We start from the raw sequence: 20,627 nt of genomic DNA, 5'->3' as shown, positions 1-20,627 counted from the left end.
AGTATTTGATCTTCTAATTTCTTAAATACAAAATTGATTTGGTTGCTAAGAATATAGCTGGAGTGATAGCTGAGACGTATATATGCATGAAATTATTGCAGTGCCGTCCATGTAGACGATCATAACAAACGTGTAGTTTTGTTTAGTTCTGCTAAATTGCAAAATTGATACAGCAGCTTCACAAAAACATCGATTACCTTTCTGTGTCAAAAGTTTGATGGTTGTCAAGAGTCTAAAATAATCATACGTTGAAAAGTGGAAGGCATGTAAATGACAGAGGCACAAAAATGAAAGGGAAGGGGTGTGTGAGAAGTGCGCTGGTGAGGGGGGGGGATGGAGAGGAGAGGTTAGACGGGAGGGAGGGGGGCAGACAGACAGGCAGGGGGAGCGATTATAGCAGGGTTTATGTATGAGCTATTGATTGAGTCGGTGGTGACTTCTTGAGTGGTTAATTCGGGAAGTGAGCGCGATATAGAGAGTAACTCACTGACCAAAGAGGGAAGGGAGGGAGGGTAAATGGGGGGGATAAAGAGAGCGAGATGGACAGGGTATGATGTGGAAAAGGAGAGAAACAGAGACTCAGATTTGCGCATTTCCTCAGGTAAAAGTGTGGAAAACACTAATTGTTTTACAAGGAAAAATGCTGGCTCTTAATGACTCCAAGGACTCCACACATACTTATCCTGTTTGTTTAAGAATGATAATAAACATCCTTCTTTTCCTTCTCATCTTAGTCTCAGCACACAAAGGAAAACATATTCTCCATGTAAACAAACTGTTCAAAACCCATGACGTTAAAAATAGTTTTATTTTCTATAAATGTGATTAATAATAGCTCTATAGGACAGAGCATGAATAAACTTTAACTTTATAACGTATGTTTTTATTCTTTTGTAAAATGTGTACTTTGTTAAGGTACAAGTACATCAAAGATTGCCACAGGTTCTTAGCTGTAACGTGAATATCCAAGATTAACAATATTACATATACACTTTAAATCTTCAAACCTGACTCATTTACAGCAGGAATTTGGCCTGTTGAGCACTTGACACTTTTTAAAAAGAACCAAGCTACGATATTCACCAACAACCATTTGGCCATGTCAGATGAGGAAGATATTAGTGAAAACTTTAAGCACTTGTGTTGATCCCCACCTGAGTTTATAGATTTAGCCTCTTACAAAGATGTCATTGATCTATAATTTTTATGGTAAAGTTTTTTTTTAACTTACATAATATTTTGCTAACGTTCGTAAAAAGGGTTTAAATCAGGGTTAGAAATTAAATTTCATTTGATTGAATGAAATACGGTTTTGATCCACTTTGTTTTATTCAAGCATCTCCACCACTGGGGACAAGACAACAGTGCTGTCAAAGGATGTTATGAACAAGACTGGCAAGACCACAAAAGGCTGGAATGGACTACAAGACCATCCATGAGAAGTTTGTTGACGAGGACGCCACTGTTTTTACAATAATTTGAAAATGGAAGAAGTTTGGGACCACAGTTACCCTCACTGGGGTGCGCCATGCAAGATCTTAGCTTGTAGGTTATAAAAGATGATTCTAAGGAAGGTGAAATTACAGAATTAAAAGAAATGAAGTTTTCCATGATCTCAAGGCTGCATGGATCACATTATCAATAAAGAACGCTTTGCCAAAATCAATCGAGATCCCGCAGTGGCGGCAGAGTCCCCTCGCTGAAAAACCCACATGCACACTCCCATGTGAAGTTTGCCATTGGACGTGTGAATGACACAGAGAAGGCTTGTGAGGAAGTGATGTGGTCAAATGAAGCTCTGCTGGATCAACTAGAGGGAGAGAAATTATACATATGAACCGACCACACACTCAAACATGGAGGTGAAAAGAATATGCTTTTGAGCCAGGTCTTCCGCTAAGGAAGGAACGTCAACTCATCAAGGGAACGATAAACGGGGCCATGAACCAAAGAATGTTGGAGTAGAACATGGAAACTTTGAGCCGCCAAGTGACAGCCTTGAAACCTTTGGAGAATAAAGACAAGTGGACCAAAATCCCTTCTGAGATGTTTGCAAACCTGACCTCTGCGCTAGATTTTGGTTGAGGATGAAACACTTATTTCACTCAATCAAATGTCAGGAAAACGTACAAATTAATCTGTTGTTTCAAATAAGTTTTTCCTCCACTGTACAACCACAAAAGTAAAAATATTACACAATCTTGTTAAATTGCCATCTCCTAAGCATTCCCAAAAAATTCTACAAAAAAGAATAGATTCTGCATGATCATAGCAACATTTCACACAAAACTACACGTTAAAACTGAGGTCTCAATATCTCCACCGCTCTTCAATGAGAATTGCTGAATTTTCCCTTTATTTTAATCTTTTTACATTAAAAACTTAAAAAAAACATTGTTCCGCATATGAAAAAGTTGATGCAGATTACCCTTTCGGATACAAACCAATAAATACAGCAGAAGAATGTGTGTTTTTGGTGCAACAACATGACATCATTCCGTTCTTGCAACTTGTTCATGACTCGTATTCCCTGCACTAAAAAGATGTTTTTTTTTCTTGTGTGTCCCAAAAACTAAAGTGGGTGTCCTACTGCAGCAAAACAGAATGACCGTTTTTATTCTAAATGTTTTTAAGTTATATTCACATTTGATCCACGAAAACACTTCTTTTCACACTCTTTTTTCCCCTGAACTTTGAGGGGGCTTTTTTTTTTTAGCCTTAACAACTTTAAACATTGTAACCAAGTCCAGGACTAAACCATCCCACCTATTCTTCTCAATAGGCGTGAATTTAAGCCCACAGGACACTCATCTGCTCCCTGGAAACAACAGATGGTTCCCTCTTTCTCGCCGCATCACCTTGTCTGAGGAAGTCAAAATAATCAAGAATAGCAGCAACCCGACAAGGACACACAATGGCGTGCGCGCGCGCCTGTAGGTGTGTGATAAGTGCGCGCGGGAGTATCACACTTGTACTTGAACGTGGCGTTTTACCATGCGCCTCTCATATAGCTTGTTTGCTCTTAGGATATCCTGCAGTCAGGTTCCTAAAAGCTGCGGTGGGCTACGTGGCGTTTACGTACACATCACTGGGCGTGCGTGCGTGTGTGCGTGAATGTGTGTGAAGGTCAGCTCGCCGGCACAGTTTCTTTTCCTATTTCTCTTCCCTCTCGCGCAGGTTTTGATCTCTCAGCCGCGAGATCAAAGGCGCTCTCTGGCTATTAGTCAGCGCGAGCCATTGATCCCTCATCGATCCACGCGAGACACAGCCGCCCCATGAACACCGCGCGAAGCTCCCCAAAGCTCCTCCCGCGCGTCAGGAAAGAGAGAGAGAAAGAGGGAGAGAGAGAGAGAAAAAGAGAGAGAGAGCAAAGGAAGGAGGTGCAGCTTGTGTGTGTGTGTGTGTGTGTGTGTGTGTGTGTTTTTTTTTTTTTTTTTCTACTTGCTCGGGCAGATCCAAACTCGAGCTTTTTCTTTGCCGCGGGACATGAAACAATGAGGCTCGAGCCGGTTTTAATAAAGCGCGCTTTCCCTCCTTTCAACTCTGGCGCGAGGCGGACGAGCCGGCAGCGGAGAGCGATCGATAATTAATGACGATGAATAATTTAACCCTATCGATTGATACTTTTTTTCTTCATCCTTTCCCCTCCTTATTTTCTTAAGGCCGGCGTTCCATATCATACCAATGTACCGTTTCGCGCGCTTCAACATCCTCATCCCCACTCACCTGCTCTTCAACTTCTTGTAGGAGTTCTTCACCTTTCATGAACATCTGAGAAAACAAGTTCCTTTATTTATCACAGGCTATAGCTCATATTTATGAACCCAGTTGGAGTCTAATTTTCACCTGACTTCGCTACATGAATAGAAATGGCTTTTGAAAGACTTAAAAAAAAACAAATAAATACAAATAAATAAAAAAATATAGTATTTTAAGCAATCTTCAAAGTGATTTTTCTACCCTGTGATATTAAACCTGAATTGTTCTTTGAGCAATTAAAAATGCAATAAGTCACATTGTTATTAAATGACCTTCTTTGCTTTTATGAATCCAATTTTACACCCTTTACCTACCTGTATACGCATAGGGCATTAAAGGCGCAGTTGTCACCAGCTCAGCAACGCACTGTTGCAATTCATTGCTTTACAAGGTAAATCGTATTATAAATCGTACCCATTCCTACATAATAGTTTTCATAAGGTCATATTTGTTTTTTGTTGTTTTTTAAAATTTGACTTTAAATTGGAGTTGGCTCATTGATTTTGCTTTAACTTGGTCATATTATGTACAGCTTTCCACACACCATCCTCATTGCTATGCACCTTCTCTTTAACTTCCTGTCATGAATATTAATAACTGGAGTTCAGATAGATAGATAGATAGATAGATAGATAGATAGATAGATAGATAGATAGATAGATAGATAGATAGATAGATAGATAGATAGATAGATAGATAGATAGATAGATAGATAGATAGATAGATAGATAGATAGATAGATAGATAGATAGATAGATAGATAGATCAGCTCTGTGCAATTTTGCTTGCTTTTCCTGAAGAAAAGATACCCACAGTATGATCCTGCCACCACTGTGCTTCAACAAGGATATAGTGTCCAGTGATGTGAAGAGTTATTAAAAAATGTTACCTGATGAATTTATTATGTAATTCAGAAACTTTAACTAAAACCAAACTGGCTTCCCAGTGTCATTTCATTTATAAAACCAGTATGCTGCTGTACTATCTTAGTCTTCTAAAGTAAATCTTCATACTCAAGCCACTGCCACTGTAGCAAAGTTTTGTTAAAATTTTGGTCAGAAAGTTTCCTTTCACATTGTAGGGTCAAATGTCTCCCTCCCTCAAATACTTCCTTTCAAGAAAATAAATGACCTTAAAAATGATATAAAATATTTATAATCTTTAGACCATTATCGTTTTCAATAATTCAAGATTCAAGGAGTCCTTACAAAGGAATACTTCTTCTTTTTGTAACTACATCTCAAATCCTGACTTCCTTATTTGTTTGTATTCAATTAAATCAGTACAAGCAAATTAATGCTCACTTGTGACAATTGTGGGTTAAAGCCCGTTTTGACAACAGAACTGCATATTTTATTTATTTTGATATGTCTACTACAAGAAGACAAAACACAAGGGGAAAATAATGTTTTTCCCCTTAAAGTGAGGAATTATTTGCTGAAAGACATTGACTTACAATATTCCACAATCATGTTACGTTTTGTTTGCTTGTTGTAAACATGAAAGTGCCACATATACTGTAAACTAAGTCTTAAAATCTTGTTTACGAAACATAATAAAACTGTCACTCAGTGGCGAGATGTCTCATTATACCTTAGTAAGACCGTCTTCTGATAAAAATCGTTTTTGCGTTAGGTCTTTTGGCTTTTATTGTTATTAAAACACCATTTATGTCTCAAAGGCAATCATCTGCAGGCTTTGTCTATAGAAATTAGAACAAATTATGTTTGGCTACAACGAGGCCCCTAAAGACACAATGTAAAATTGATTCCTTTCGAGGTTGTTTGCTCAATGTGGACACAACATTTGTTCAGTCTTTGTGTTTTGGTGTCGATCAGGTGCTTCCATGATTCATAGATCACTGATAAGTGGCTAAGCAAACAAAACCCCAAATCCTGATAGGCACTGAATTGAAAATGAAGGGAAAATCAACCATTGTCCAAAGGAAATATTCCCCCCCCCCCACAAAAAAAAATCCTTGTGGACCATTAAAAAGATCACATTAAAAGATTATCAGAAAATCCATATCACTTTGGAAGAAAAGTTTTCGAAAAAGGACTTCTGCATGCGACTGTATATACGCAAAACTTTTTAGCTTCGCAAAGCTGGGTATTTAGGCATGTGTCCTTGTTTGTATCTCTTACCGTTCCGAGTAGTGAAGAAACAAATGGAGGAGAGGAGCGGCCACAACAGCGACCTGACAATCATCGGCAATCCCTATAACCACTGTGGCTCTGTATCTTTCAAACTGAATTTCACTGGCTGGTGTTCTGACTGGGCTGTGCTGTCAGATGATAGCCCGTCTCAGTGTGAAGGACTCAGTATTAGCTCTGCCCCTGCAGTGTGGAGTAATGTGCGCTCTGTGGGAGAGCGGGCAGAGAGCCTCGGCGCTCCTGTAACTATACATCTTGGTTAAATACACTGACAGAGCTGCAGTGCTGCCTGTTCCCATTACAGCAACTGCACTGATTCCTCTCCCTTTCATATGACAGTGCGATGGGTGTATGGATTCATGATACAAATGAGTGATCATGTGCAAGTTTTGGTGCTGTAGAAGTTGATAGATGAGCACCTTGACTTGTACAGAATTACTTTGTGTAGTTTTACCGATTAAACTCTTTTCTGCTTAGAAGATAGAAAAATGAAAGCCGCTAACTCATCCATTGAAACACTATAAGCTGTCTATTTTGGTGGTTCAGGATTGAATCAAAGCAGCCTTTTTTAGTATTTTTGAAATATTTGAGGTTCTTAATCTGGTTTCAGTTTACTTGAGGGTAGAGTAAGTTTTTGCTGTTGATTGTCTTATTTTAAAGAAGTCTGTGGACTTACATCTATATCGACTAATGAAGGTATTATTCTTATTTGTTAAAAAATAAAACGGTTTTTCTCTGAGGCTTATGATTTAGATAGAATTTTTTATTTAAATACAAAAAAAAACTTTTTTCAATCCAATTATGAAAACCTTAATGGTACAACATACACAAATGATTCAATATTAATATGATGCATTCATTTTCAGTATTGCTGCACATTTTTAGAAAAATGTGGACAAACGAGAAGGACCATAAGCTACTATACCTGCAGCATTGACTTTTTTTCTTTTGCGTTCGGATAGACGGCTTCTATTCCTTTTCCCTGAACAACCCCCTTCCTCCTCCTCCTCCTCCTCGTCCTCCTCCTCTTTCAGTCTTCTGTCTCTCCCCTCCTCGCATCTCCTCTCTCCTTCTCTCCATCTCCTGTAACAAACCCATAGCAGAGTCCCTCTGTTCTTCCACCCCGAGGCTGACCAGTGTGTCAGAGCTAACCAGGGAGAGGAACAGAGAGAGGGGAGAAAAGCGGGAGAGAGGAATTGAGAGGGAGAGGGTTCAGTCGGGCCTTTTTCAGGGGCAACCGAAGAAAAAAAAAGAGGAAGATGAGACAGATGTACAGAGTCCGTTTCATCTCTTGGAAAAAGAAAGCAAGAGAGGCCAGACTCTTCATGCTTCTCACAGTTTTCTATCTTTTTATATCGCGACCCATCACTCTTTCCTTCTTTAGACAGCACTGGAGACATAATGTTGCCTGAATGTCAAACTGCCCCCCCTTTTCTCTGCTCTACCCCAGTCACTCTGCAGAATTTCTAAACAGAGTTACAGTATGTTTTCCCTCCGTACGCTCGTCAGTGGCCTACTAACCTCAGCTGCACAAAGTACAGCAGCTCTCATGATGGACCCAAACATGCTCATCCCCCAAAAACTGTCATCAGTATCAGAGTCTGAGGTCAACAGAACATTTTAGGATGTTTCAGATATCAGAATTTGCATTGTGGGTTTTAACAACAATTCAAAAGCAAGCTTCAGTTTAAGTCATACAGTTTCGAGATCAATTAGAATGTCACTTTAAATAGGTCAAAGATATGTTTATCTAAAGGTTTAAACAACCTTAGACCCGGGTTACACACAGCTTTGAGAGACAATTTGTTGGATTCGTTTGGTCATGTTGCAGTTTTCTTTTTTTTGTACCAAAGGTGTATTTTTACCTCCCCTTTGGATATATTTTTTTAACGTACATTTGGGTTAACTTGGCAAATTTAGGTAAAAGAAAAGTTCATATATGACTCAAAGAAAATCGTTTTGTCTTGACTTGACTTCTTAGAAAAGTTTCTTGTTTATTTCAAAGGTGTATGATGTCAAGATGAATGAAGTTATACACATCTGAGGCTCTAATAATCAAGACAATTCTTAAGTAAACTGATTCTAAACCTCCACATTAGAACATGATGGGAGCAGCATCATGGTGTGGAGTCATTTTTCAGGTATGGATTTTGCAACATGTTTGGATTCTAATAATTATTTGACTTTCTTTGGCCAATTATTTTTAATAAAATGTCCTTCTGTTTGGAGCAACCATTTTCCATTATGAGAGACATCTTAGGAAAGTTTTTAGGTGGATTAAAATATCTCAACTATCCATTTTTGTTCCTTTTTTTATTTTTATAATGTATGAATAAGACCTGGATTTAGTGTGCCTTTAAATTTTTTTGTTCCCCAAGAGATCTTATCCTTATGAATAAGATATATAAAAAAATACATTTAAAAATCCAACCAAAACTAAGAGGTTAACCTTTCTATATTTATAGTCAACATAGCTAATTTATTTTGTTGCCTGAACCAGATGTTGTCTGTCAGGTGAGTGGACTTACTTATGCGGTGTGGAAACTATCCCATCTGCCCTGCCACTTTAAGGGAACCAGACCCACCAGAGTAAATACAAGGATGGTACACACTAAAAGTTCATTTCCACTCAAATCTTTGAACCACTTAGCATGACGTGGCTGCAGGTTTTGCATCAAAATCCAATAAAATACGTCTAATATGATTGCAATGAACTTTTGCATTTGAACTTTAAAATGAGTCCAAAAAAAAAAAGTTAAATTAACGTTACTCTGTATTTAACATTATTAACTTGTTTTCCTAATTAATCTTCATCTTGTGGTGTCTTTAAAACTGGCACAAAATTACAAAATAGCCTTTGACCCCTCAACCTTGATCTTCCAAGTTCTGTGTGCCTTTGAACTGTTGTTTTGCCAGGTCACAAGCGCACAGTGCTCTGCTGCAAGCCGCATTACCGAATGCTTGTGACTCAGCCCACCGGAGGGTCCTGAGCAGTAATGATCTGTTTGTTAAAGCCGCTCATGACACGTGGACCACTGTGACTGAGTGGACAAAACTGGTTTGATTTGTTTATTTTTTTTGTTTCCAAGATGTGACTGTGTACAGTAACTCGGTGTCTCTGTTGTGCATATTGCCACACTGCTAAGTGATCCGTCATCCACGCAGGATTTATTGGTGACCTTTTGTGTGGAAGAGGCCTTTTGTTTCGGCTTTTTGTTTCCACAGCCACTCTGCTCAAAACAAAGTGCTTTGTGAGTCTTTTTGTATGTCTCTCCTCACAATCAGCACAGTAAACAAAGTGCATTCTCACTTTCTGCTCTGTGAGATGTGTGTTAGTGTGTCAGTATTGATTCAGTCAACATCTATGGGCTCCATGTCTTATTTTTGTGCACTGCCTCTCACTGTTTGCGTGTGACGGCTACCTGGATACTCGCACATTTTTGCAGAATCTGTTTGAGACTGTGCAATCCATTACAATCTGCGAGGGCCTGCATCTGACAGTCTGTGTATGCATGTGCAACTGTGTGTGTGCGCGTGTCTGTGTGTGTGTGTGTACGAGGAACTGTATTCCCTTGGCTGCTAGTTATAATGTTTCTGGGGGTGATGGGGGGAACTTGAAAGCCCTGTGCTGCCCAAATCAAAACTAACAAGGAAATGATGGGGGCTCCTTTATCTCCTCTCTGGCCTGGGGGGCCGACAGGGGCAAGAACAGGAGACTGGGCAGGGAGAAAACAAGGAGAGAGGGAGGTAGAGATGGAGAGAAGAAGGAGGAGGAAAAGGAGGAGGTAGGGGCAGCCTGGCTTCCTCTTTGATTTGTAAAAAATGCATTACCTCCGAAATCAAACGGAAAATTACTGCGGTGAAGCAAAACACACAGAGTAGGAGTGAAAAGGAGGTGGGTGGGGCAGGAGGGAAGGCAGGCGGTGAGGTAAGGCAAGACAGTAGATAGGTGTGTGTGAATAGAAAGGAGGTGGGGAACAGGAAAGGAGGAGTCACCTGTATAGATATGCTGCCGGATGGGGGGGGGGGGAAAGAAGAAACGGTGGATGGGTATGGATCTGAGGTGGTGCGTAGGTGGTTAGAGAGGTAGATGGAGAGCCCCCCGACTGATAGGAACACATGCATATGGCCCTCTGAGGAGACGGGTCCATACATGCTGCAGACCATGTGAATATGGCAAATGAAAGAGATGATGCAGTATTGATGACCTGCAGCCCACAGGGAAGAGGAAACTTATAGATCACTACCTCCGACACAAAGAACCTTCCATCTTTCTAATGATCGCACTTTGAAGCAAGGAGTCCTTCAAATACAGTTTATTAGAAACTAGTACTCGTGTTGTTGGTTAAAAATAAGACTTTGGATATCGCATGATGTCATATGCAAAACGAGCCACGTGACAAGTCGTTTTTTTGTGAAGACATGCAGCAGCTGGTATTAGAACACTTTAAAAATGAGAGCAACACTGTGTGCAGACAAAAGAAAAAAAGAATGGCGAGAAAGTAAAAACAAGAATGAGCGAAAAAGGTTGCGGACAAAGAAAGGAGCTTGAACACAAGGAGAATGAAGAGCAGAAGAAGGGCGAGAGGGGCCACGATTCAAGGGCTACAGAAGCGGGGCGAGAGCGACGCCGAGGCTGATAGAGAGAGAGAGAGAGTGAGAAGTGCCTGGAGTTAGTAATAATAATTTATACAAACACACCTTAATAATTCACGTTCCATTTCGATGCTGGAGGGAAAATCCAAAATTCACAGAGCATAATTAAATAGAGGCAGAGAGAGAGAAGAGACGAGACGAAACGGAGAGAGGCTAGCGTTAAAGACACCGGCAGGTTCGCCTCTTCCATCCGAGCTTTTGTGAAACAACCCCCATGAAACAGCAACATCCAGACCTGATCCAGCGCTCGACACTGAATCCTCCTCCACGTCTTCCGCCTGCAGACATCTAAATGAGCTTATTTGGCAGGTGTTATCAATGTGCTCTCTAATTTAATAAAATGTTGCAGGTAAGATTGTATTAACGGAGTAAGACGATGGTTCTGAGTGACCTTCAAAAGTGTTCTTAAGTTTTAAATAATTAAGCCCTCCTGACGTCCGTCTACAAGATCAAATCAAAGAAAATGATGAAAAATTTCAAACATGTCAATTACAAAAAAAATTCATGACATTTTGCTCTTGCTTAATTGGTTGGGTTATCTTTTATGGTTAATAAAGATGCATATATATATATATTTATTTATTTTTCTCTCATTTAATACAATTTTGTGAGAAGTATTTTAACTTAATTATATGCAAAAGCTTTGTTTCTAGTTTATTTCTGGTGGTGTCCCAATCAAACTGCCAGAGATCTTTGCAGGTCAAATACTGACAAATCAGTATTTTTTTTTTCTTCTCATTAATCGCATCAAACTAAAAGCTCCCACCATTTTTTTTTCTACAAAAGCAATCAACCAGTAAAGCTTTTTGAGGTTTCCAGATAAAGATTAGGGACAAATAAGGTTAAATTTGTCATTCCTTGACTTTCTGGGTGTGTAAATCTAAAAACGTTAAACATTCAAAAATATAAGACAGAAAATAAGAAAATGCTAATTTACTATGAAATTGTAGATTATCCTACATGTGACTGCACTCTCGGCCCTTATGGCTTTTTTTATTGATGCCTTCTATCCTACAGCGTTGTTGCTGCAATTTGTGATAATCTCAGATCTTTTTTCTGTATTTTCCTTTTTTTCACGACATCTAACAAGTCGTCTGAAAATGTATCTTCTGGCCCTCTCTAGTTGTGGCAATTAAAACAAACAGAATGTCTTACTAAATTGCATAACTTGTGCCAAAATGTTGCAGGTGAATAATATAATCTCATTATCATACTTTGAAAGCTGACAATGCAAATAGTTTTAGAAGTTCTTAACGTCATAGAATATTGACTCTAATACACACTTAGGTATATTTTACTGGGGATTTTGTGTGACAGATCAACACAGAGAGTCTTATAAGCATGAAGTGGAAGGAGATTGATTAACGGTTTTCTATGGTTTTTAGCAGATAAAATCGGAAAAGTGAGCCTCTTGGGGCGTATCTCCACCAACTCATCTAGGGAATGACATTTTTTAGAAATCCTTCGTTGTAAAATGACTCAAGTTCAGTCAGACTTTTCTACTGGAAGTTGAAACGTGGCACAAGGTTCACGACTTTTACAACCTCTAACAGGTTTTCTTTAAGAATTTGCTTGAATTCAGTTCCATGCATTGAGCCATGGAACTGAATTACCTGTAAACGTTGAAGGAAAATCATACCCAAAGTATTATGTAATAATTTTGTTTAGATTAGAGGAAAAGTAGCTGTTTTAGCCGTTTGGGGTTCAATTCCTGCATGTCTTCCCCCTTAGCTCTCTGCCTAATCTACTGCAAATAAAGGTCTCCTTTAAAACCTTTAAAAAAAAAAATCTATTAACATTTTCTTTTAACCTCATCGTGTATCACTTTGTGCTGGTCTATCAGAAAGAAAAAAAAAATACATCGTATACCCTGAAATTTGGAGTTACAATATTGCAAAATGGAAAAAAAAGTTCAAGGAGTTTTAATCCTTTTGGAGGTTTATTGTTGTGTTTTGTTCAGATTATCCTTTTAAAGAGACTTTCTCAGAGCAGTTCTACTTTTTAATTAACATTTTAGCTTGAAATTCAAGCTAAAATGTTAATTAAAAAGTAGTTGTGAAAGTTGTGAATTCTTTATATGATGGGCATTTTAATCCTCAAATCATCATGAACTCATCGTCCACATCTCCGTTCTACCTACATATTATAAGAGAGCATTAATCTGCCCTTTTGGTTTTTATATTTTGTAATTTATTTTGCACTTCCTACTTTTAAAAAACCCACAGAGAACAAGCCAAAACTCGAACATATATGTTTAAAATACTATTTTTTTTAAATGTGATGTGCCTCAGCTGCTTTTTGGATGCTTTTTTAAAAAATCTGTGTAATTCCTGCAGTTGAAAATGCACTATAGGGATGTCCACCACGTTGCATCAGACACGGCCTCAGGTGGCTGTACAAGATCACATCCATCAAACACCTTATCTCAACCGAAGACATATGAAACATAACCTTGCTGTATTTCACATCGATTTGAGGTGCCGTTTTGAACTCACGGCGCTTCTCTAGACCCTTACGCAATATCTTGATTTTTACCAAAGTTGCTGCTCGGCTGGCGTAAACTTTACTAATAGTAAATATTCTCTTGTGTTTGACTGCTTCTGTTTGCAGAAGATATAAGAAAATGCATGGTTATTGTTATTGTTTCAGGTGTTGTGGAGGCATGGACTGCAACTGCGTCAGCGATCTGCTGCTCCCCCCGGTGCCCGCCCTTTGGACGCCAGGTGAGTCCGATCCCTGTCAGTCGAGTTTTCTCCACATACTTTGTGGCAAAAAGTTTTTCCTTTAAAAATTAATAAACAAAAAAAAAATTATTCAGGGGAAACCATCCGAGTAAATTTATGCCCGATTAACCAAAACCATCATAAAAAAAAAAATTCAAAATCTTGCTGGAAAACTCTTCAGCAATGCTGCAGACTCTGGTGGTAATTGGCTCTATGTCTTGTGTTTTTACAAGGCTACTTACAGCCAGATTCACTGGCAGCTGAAGCGAGCTCCTCTATGATGTGCATACAGTTGGCTGTTAAAATTCAGGCCCAGGCAACATCAACCAAATCTCCCCCAGCGAGCTGTCATCATCTCGCTGACCAATCTGTTGAGGCTAGAGGGCATTAGCACAGACTAACATTGCTCAAGGCACGTGCTGTGATATTAAACACATCATCCCTCAGCTCCATCACTCATCAGTCATTCAGACAGCAATCCCCCCCTAGCGAGCAGCGGGACAAACGACAGGCCTTAACCTTATCCCTCCTTTGTTGTTTCTCTCTCGCTGCCTAGGGTTCGCCTTCCCGGACTGGGCCTACAAGCCGGAGTCGAGCCCTGGTTCCAGGCAGATCCAGCTGTGGCACTTCATCCTGGAGCTGCTGCAGAAGGAGGAGTATCAGGGTGTGATCGCCTGGCAGGGAGACTACGGGGAGTTTGTCATCAAGGACCCAGATGAGGTGGCCCGGCTGTGGGGGATTAGGAAGTGCAAGCCTCACATGAACTACGACAAGCTGAGCCGGGCGCTGAGGTACGTCTGTGTCAGATTGGTTTATCACCCTCCCCCCCTTCCCGCCCCCCGCCCTCAGTTTACATTATTTGTTTACTCTCGCCGAGCTTAATCCTCACTTAGCGCCTCTCTTTTTCATGTCGGCGAAAATAGAAAGATAAAGGTGAGACTTCTCCAGGGGAACGTCAATACCCTCAATTTCTCCTTATCAGCTGACATCCTAATGGAAAGTTCACCATTGAGCTGCAAAATAAAAAATTCAATAGGGATTTCAAAATTAAGCCGCGGTGTGGAAATCGCTCTGACTTCCCCAGGAATGGTGAAAACACTCAAACTTGAGGAGCAGCTTACACCCCCTCGATCGCTCACAGTTTTATTGTGCTAATGCCCACCACCACCCTGACTTGTTTCACCCCATCCCAATTTGCCCCCCCGCCCCCCCTGCTTTCCTTTGGCCCCTTGTTAATGGGGGCTGTCGTCAGAGTCTAATTGTTATGAATTGGCTGGGGCCACAATTAGCCTTCTTAATTAGCCTCACTTAATTGCTCAATTAGGGGCCAAGGCACAATTGCCACGCAAAGCAAAACATGTACACATCATTGCACTGGGGTTCAGCCACTGTGAATACATGCTGATATGAACATTCTGCTGTTTTGTTGATCGAGTGCATCTGCATAATGAGGAGCTTCATACCCACGTTTAATGCTGAGGCCGTGTTTCGCACTCTGACTGTGATCTGGTTGAGACAAAAGAATTCCTTCAACGGTCGTCGGAATCTCGCGATAACTCGTCTGCAGCTTTTTTCACCCAACATCCTGCCTTCAGCCCTGATTTCTCAGCTCCTTTACCTGAGCCAGATGGCTTCGTGTCCCCTCCCTACCCCCCCGCCGTTGATCAACTCAGCATTCTGGCACACAGTGCACAGTGACACCTCTGTGGGTGGTAAAGGAAACTGGCATGACGAAGGTTTGACATGCCCGTCGGGAGACACCGAAGGTTGCTACCATGGAGATTGCTGTTGTTTTGTTAATCTGCTGCTCTGTGGGAAATGAGGACAGCTTCTCAGTGTCTTATGCACAGTAGTCTCTGACAACAAGGCTCATTGTTAAAAGTACAAATTCATAATAGGTTTTGTTATTTACTCATATTACAAGCTAAATTCTGACTGACAAATGCAAATAATGTCAGTTTTCTAAAGTGACTTTGGAGATGTTGGTTGGTTCAAATGACATGTTCTCTTGTCTTTCCTATTTTGAAGTTTGGTAAATTGTAAATCTATGAAAATGTAGATTTTATTTAGATATAAATAAAAAGCATTAGTATCTGTAGGAATTGTTTATTTATTTTCTGGTTGGAGAGCTTACCTTGGTGAACAGTTTTTATTTTATCTTATTTTAGAAGTGATTTCATTTAGAACAATAATTTCTCACAGCGTTTTTCTAGCAAATGAATTTACTCAAACTGAAAATTAGAGGAAGATAAAATAGTCACACAATTTTTACATTTAAATTTTTTTTGATAAACTTCAAGTTTTCATCTCTTTAGTTTTGAGTTTAGAACTAGTGCTGTCATAGCAGTACCACAATAAAACACCTATAAATGTGAAACATATTTATTTATTTATGAGATAGACTAGAAGAAATCCTGGGAAACTGAATAATTATTGAATATTGTTAATAAAATTAATTAAGAATAATTTAGTTTGTTTTCTGCCGAGACAGAAATGTTTGTTGCGTTTCTGTGTTTCTGACTGTTTTGATAGTCAACTCAAACTCTGAATTGGTTTGGTTATAACTGTTGAATACGCTAAAAAATATATAAATATATAGTAAATATTTTCTTAATATGGTATGCTTTAATAGAATAAAATACACTTAGATTTAAAAACTGTTGTTTTTAACTCTTGAACCTCAGAAAAAGATTCAAATTTCTACTAAAAACTGCAAAGCCGAGCCTGGAAAAGTCTCACATTTTGACATATAAGGCTTCACAAAACCCTGTTTTAAGTGTAAAACAGTCTTGAAATGAAAGGAAATAGTTTGGCTGCACTGTATGTCAGAGTTCAAAAAGATCCTGCACTTTGATTGTTTTCTGGTTTTTGTCTTCTATCCGCTGAGTAAAAGTTCACTCAAAAAAACACATTGTATTGAATAAAGGCAGCGAGACATGAATTGATTTGAGAAAGGAGATGAATAAAAACAGTGGGAAATCAGCATAACCCTTTGCCTCACAGCACTAAAGCTGTTTACTTATTCTTTGCTTACAGTGAGGAAACACAAAACCTTGATGCGAGCATTAAAATAATCCTTCCCTCTCCTTTTCCTTTTTCCTTTATCCTTTTCCACCTCTCCATCCATCCCTGCATCAATATCCTCTCCTCCCTCCTCTGCAGGTATTACTACAACAAGCGCATTTTGCACAAAACCAAAGGGAAGCGGTTCACCTACAAGTTTAACTTCAGTAAAGTGGTGCTGGTGAACTACCCCATCCTGGACATGGCTAACTCTCCCTTCTTTCTGGCCCAGAACCACTTTAACGGGGGCTCGGCTGCTCCAGACTGCAGCCCAGAGGTACGAACGGTAGGACGGAGGGCAGGGAAGGGGATTTAATGTGTGTTTGTGTTTCTATCAGCTGAAAGGCTACTTTTTTACATATAAACGATCAGTTTTATAATCAGTCCCATAACCTTGGTGTTACACTGATTAAGATTGATTTATTATTATTAAGCTGATAGCATTTTAAATATTGCGCTAAACTTACTGTTATCTAGAATTAAAAGTATTTTAAATCAAACTAATGTAATAATTTATTTATTTTTTAGATTTACCCTAAATTTGAGTTCTAATACCAAATATTTATTTTAGTGTAAAAGTTCTGCAGGACCACTACAATGTCACAAGACTAAAGAGGGCACATCATTGGTCAGATGAGCTGTTTATGTTCTGGGAAATAACTAGACGTTCTGACAATCCCTATATCTTTATCTATGGATATCGAGAGCTGGACTATGCATAGGAAAAACAAATCAAAACATTTTGAATGGGTTTTAAACAAAATAGATGATATCAATGAGATGCACAAAACAAACAACAGCATTCTGTGAAGCCGATCAGGTCGAGCTAGGACTCTTGGTCTCTTGCTGGTTCAGTTTCGCTCCATGTGAATCTCAGAGTTCAGCAACTGGGAACGAGGCGGCTGCTGGAGAAGGAATAAGGACCTGATCAACCAATCGTAGGCAGACTTTGGGAAAAGTGCATCCACATCATTCACCACAGCTTTTAACAGCAATGGATTCTGTTTTTTTAATAAATGTTTTAGACTCAGGGAAACACGGAGAATGATAAAAGTCCATTATTGTCTCTCGGTTAGAACTGTTGTCATATTCAAGGTTTCTGTAATCATTCTATCAAATCAAATCTATGACTAATAATTATTTTTGAATTGTGTTTTTTAAACAAGAAAAACAGATAATTCATTCTTTAGCATATACAATCATATCAAACTTGTCAACCTTTTAAATGTAAAATATGAAATGTTTTATTATTGGACAGGTCTTCAAAGTAGCCTAGCAATTTTATGGCACATCCATCCAAGCTGCAGAAGTGAAAACAAGCTCCTTAAAACTTTGTCAACATCAAGAAAAAGTATTTCCTTTTCATCTTATAGTTACATTTTTTGAGGGTGAGGATCAAGGTGTACCATCCATATTATCCAAACAGAGTAGTAATTTCTGTCCTGAGTAATTCAAATGTGAATTTAATATCACTTTCTAGTTGTAAAATATATAGTGCTGACAATGCAACAACAATAGTCAAACATGGATGAGCCTCAGAAAATATTAGCGGAGCAGTTGGACCTTATTGTTGTTGATAAAAGTTCCACATTGAATGATATACAGCTTTGGACTGGCTCTGCATATCAGGTCATAAATTATTATTATTATTATTATTATTATTATTTTAAGGATTAAGGACGCCACCCAGGAAGCGTCAGATATGTGTTTCTGAACACAACAATTTTTTATTGAACGTGAACATAAATTTGCACAGTGACAAATCTGACAGCTCGGATCTAAGCTTACAAATTGGGAACAAAGAAAGAAACAGTAAAATAGAGGCAAACGCCTTTCTTTGCTCTTTAATTTTTTATTACCAATGATCCATTTCAGGTAATCGAAGCTCACTATTGTAATTTTTTGCTGTTATGTTTTTTGCTGCCCTCCTGTGTATTTTCTTTTTACAAGAGAATGATAGCACTCATCACTCCAATCTCTTATTTATTGTCCTTGAAGCTGGGGATAATAGCTCACATCTCAATGAGCCCTGAGAGACTGTTGCATTGTACTCAGATTTATTCTATCAGAATATAAAGTAGATGTGTAATAATTTGGACCAAAAAAAAAAAGAAAAAAGCTTTACGTGTATTTCAACATTTTTGAAATCGGTTTGAAAATTTTCAGGCCAGCACTTTGAAAACAACAAAAGTTAAAGCGTATTGAAATCAGGTAAGAACTAGAAAGTTGGAGGGAGAATCATCCATCCGTCGTCTGCACCATCCCTCAGATGGGATAAGAAGTTGCAGACTCTGAAGGAGACATGAGGAGGACAATCTTAAGTCGCCCTTAAAACAAAAGAAGACGTTATCCCTCTCCTTCTCTCATCCCCGTCTCCGATGGTGTATCCATCTGTCATCGACTGAAAATGAAAGAAATGGGAGAGGGAGAAAGAAAAAAAAAATAAGCAAAGGGGGCCGTGTCAGATCAGATCAATACTGGGTCATTAATGCGGTTTGTTAAGCAACGCAGATCTCCCAGCTTGGAAGTACAGTCTCAACTTTCAAACTTGGTGACAGATACTATTGATCTTGCTCTATGCAAAGGGAGAGAGAGAAATCCCACCTTTGTCCCTTTGATTCCAGAGGTTCAGCTGTTACACTTTAACTTGTCTCCCACTCAATCACGTTTCAAGGAAAAAAAACACTCATACACTGACTCACACTAGCTGTCCTACTTCCTGATTATGTCCTTTTTACTCAAACTGGCCCACAATCCTTCTCTTCTTGTCGTTTATCCTCTGTCCCCACGATCTTAATCGCTGGTCTCCACTTGACTCTGTGTTTTTCCAGCCTTTGAATCTCTGAGACTCTGCATCCCTCTTCACAATGAGTCCCAGGGCGTCCCCTTTTATCCTGTCCTTGCTGTGACTGTGTCACTGTTTGCATCACACCCTGTAGGGTGCTGCTGTCAACATTTGACTTTACACTGTACAGAAGCAAAGGATGGGAATTTGTGTACTCAGTTTAGCATGCTACAATGCCTTGCCAAACTATTCACACCCCTTGACCTTTTTCCTTTTTTAAAGGGTAATTTTACTGGGATTTTATGTAATAGACAGACACAAAGTAGTTCATAAAGTGGGAAAAAAAGTTTTCTTTTACTAATCCAAACTTAGCAAGTGTGGTAAGCATATCAGCCATGAAAATACATTTCCTCCTGAGATGGTTCAGTTGTTCCTGTTATTACACTCTTTAAGATTTCGAACCAACAAACAAATTTTGATAGCAGACAAAGAGAGTAAATAATGAGGGGATTTAATTTATTAACAGAAAAAACACTTTCAAGTTTAGTCTGGCTGTAAATGTAAGGCACTTGTAAAATCATGAATTATCTGGGAATTTGCCACTGTTTTCAAAGCCAAGTTCAGTTTCAAAAACCACATGTAGCCATGGTTACTTAACTACTTCATTACTTAAGTATGACCTGTATTGAAAAGTAAAGTAGGCCAAAAAGATCTCAAAAGGCATTACCTCATTTCCCGAGCTAAACAAATTCAAAAACTGATGTGAAACATAGTCAAATCTGATCATATTTATTGTTTACCTCAACTTGGATGGTTTACCTCAACTGGTGGTGTCATAATTTCTAGTTTGTACCATAAAATTATGAAATAAAATGATCATTATAAAATCTTTATTTATACAGGAAAATGTCTTGTGATTCATTGTCTATTTTACAGGAGACGCCATTAACAACAATAACATAAAAACAGTGACAACACGACTATCCACTAAACACTTCTAAATATCAACACCATATAATGCCATCACTTTTTGATTTTAAGCTCAAAAACACAGGGAAAAACATACAAATCTTACTGCAGGACGATGAGCCAAAGTTCTCCAGTAAGTCCACCTTTGAAGGGCACAGAGAAAACAAAATAAAGTTTTTGAAATGGCCTAGACAAAGTCTGGAGTTAAATCTGATTGAGATACAACCTTAAACATGCCGTTCCTGTTTTATATATATATACATATATGTAATAAGAGTCATAGTTCCTTCAAAGTTATGTAAGATGTATTTAATTTACTCTGGTTTTCTCACATCTGACTATATGAAACATGAAATGTGGCACAAAAAAAAAAAGAAATCTGTAAAAGGACAAACAATTTTCAACCGTCCTGTAATCGACACAATATATGTACAAAGCTGGTAGTGCTGGTCAAATGTTTAAAACCGATGTCATAATTCCTTTCAGTTTCACAAACATTCACTAAAGTTTGTCTATAGG

The 20,627-nt window shown here is 38.8% G+C and overlaps 1 protein-coding gene across 4 annotated transcripts in view; it reads left to right on the top strand.

Annotated features, from left to right (window-relative positions):
- Positions 1 to 20,627, top strand: part of erfl1 (Ets2 repressor factor like 1) — a 67,941-nt gene that overhangs the window by 42,053 nt on the left and 5,261 nt on the right. For 3 of the 4 annotated variants that reach the window (XM_008431278.3, XM_081597423.1, XM_081597422.1), the window contains exons 3-5: positions 13,218 to 13,291; positions 13,848 to 14,082; positions 16,454 to 16,640. In XM_008431278.3, the coding sequence (XP_008429500.1) occupies positions 13,231 to 13,291; positions 13,848 to 14,082; positions 16,454 to 16,640 (483 nt within the window). In that variant the 5' untranslated portion in view covers positions 13,218 to 13,230. The remainder of the gene's footprint in view (positions 1 to 13,217; positions 13,292 to 13,847; positions 14,083 to 16,453; positions 16,641 to 20,627) is intronic. The other variant, XM_081597424.1, reaches the window with a different exon arrangement.

Source organism: Poecilia reticulata, chromosome 16 (assembly GCF_904066995.2).
Source record: "Poecilia reticulata chromosome 16, P_reticulata-male-v2, whole genome shotgun sequence".
NCBI classification, from domain to species: domain Eukaryota; kingdom Metazoa; phylum Chordata; class Actinopteri; order Cyprinodontiformes; family Poeciliidae; genus Poecilia; species Poecilia reticulata.
The sequence above is the reverse complement of the archived record's forward strand: the minus strand, read 5'-3'. Positions and strand labels throughout refer to the sequence as shown.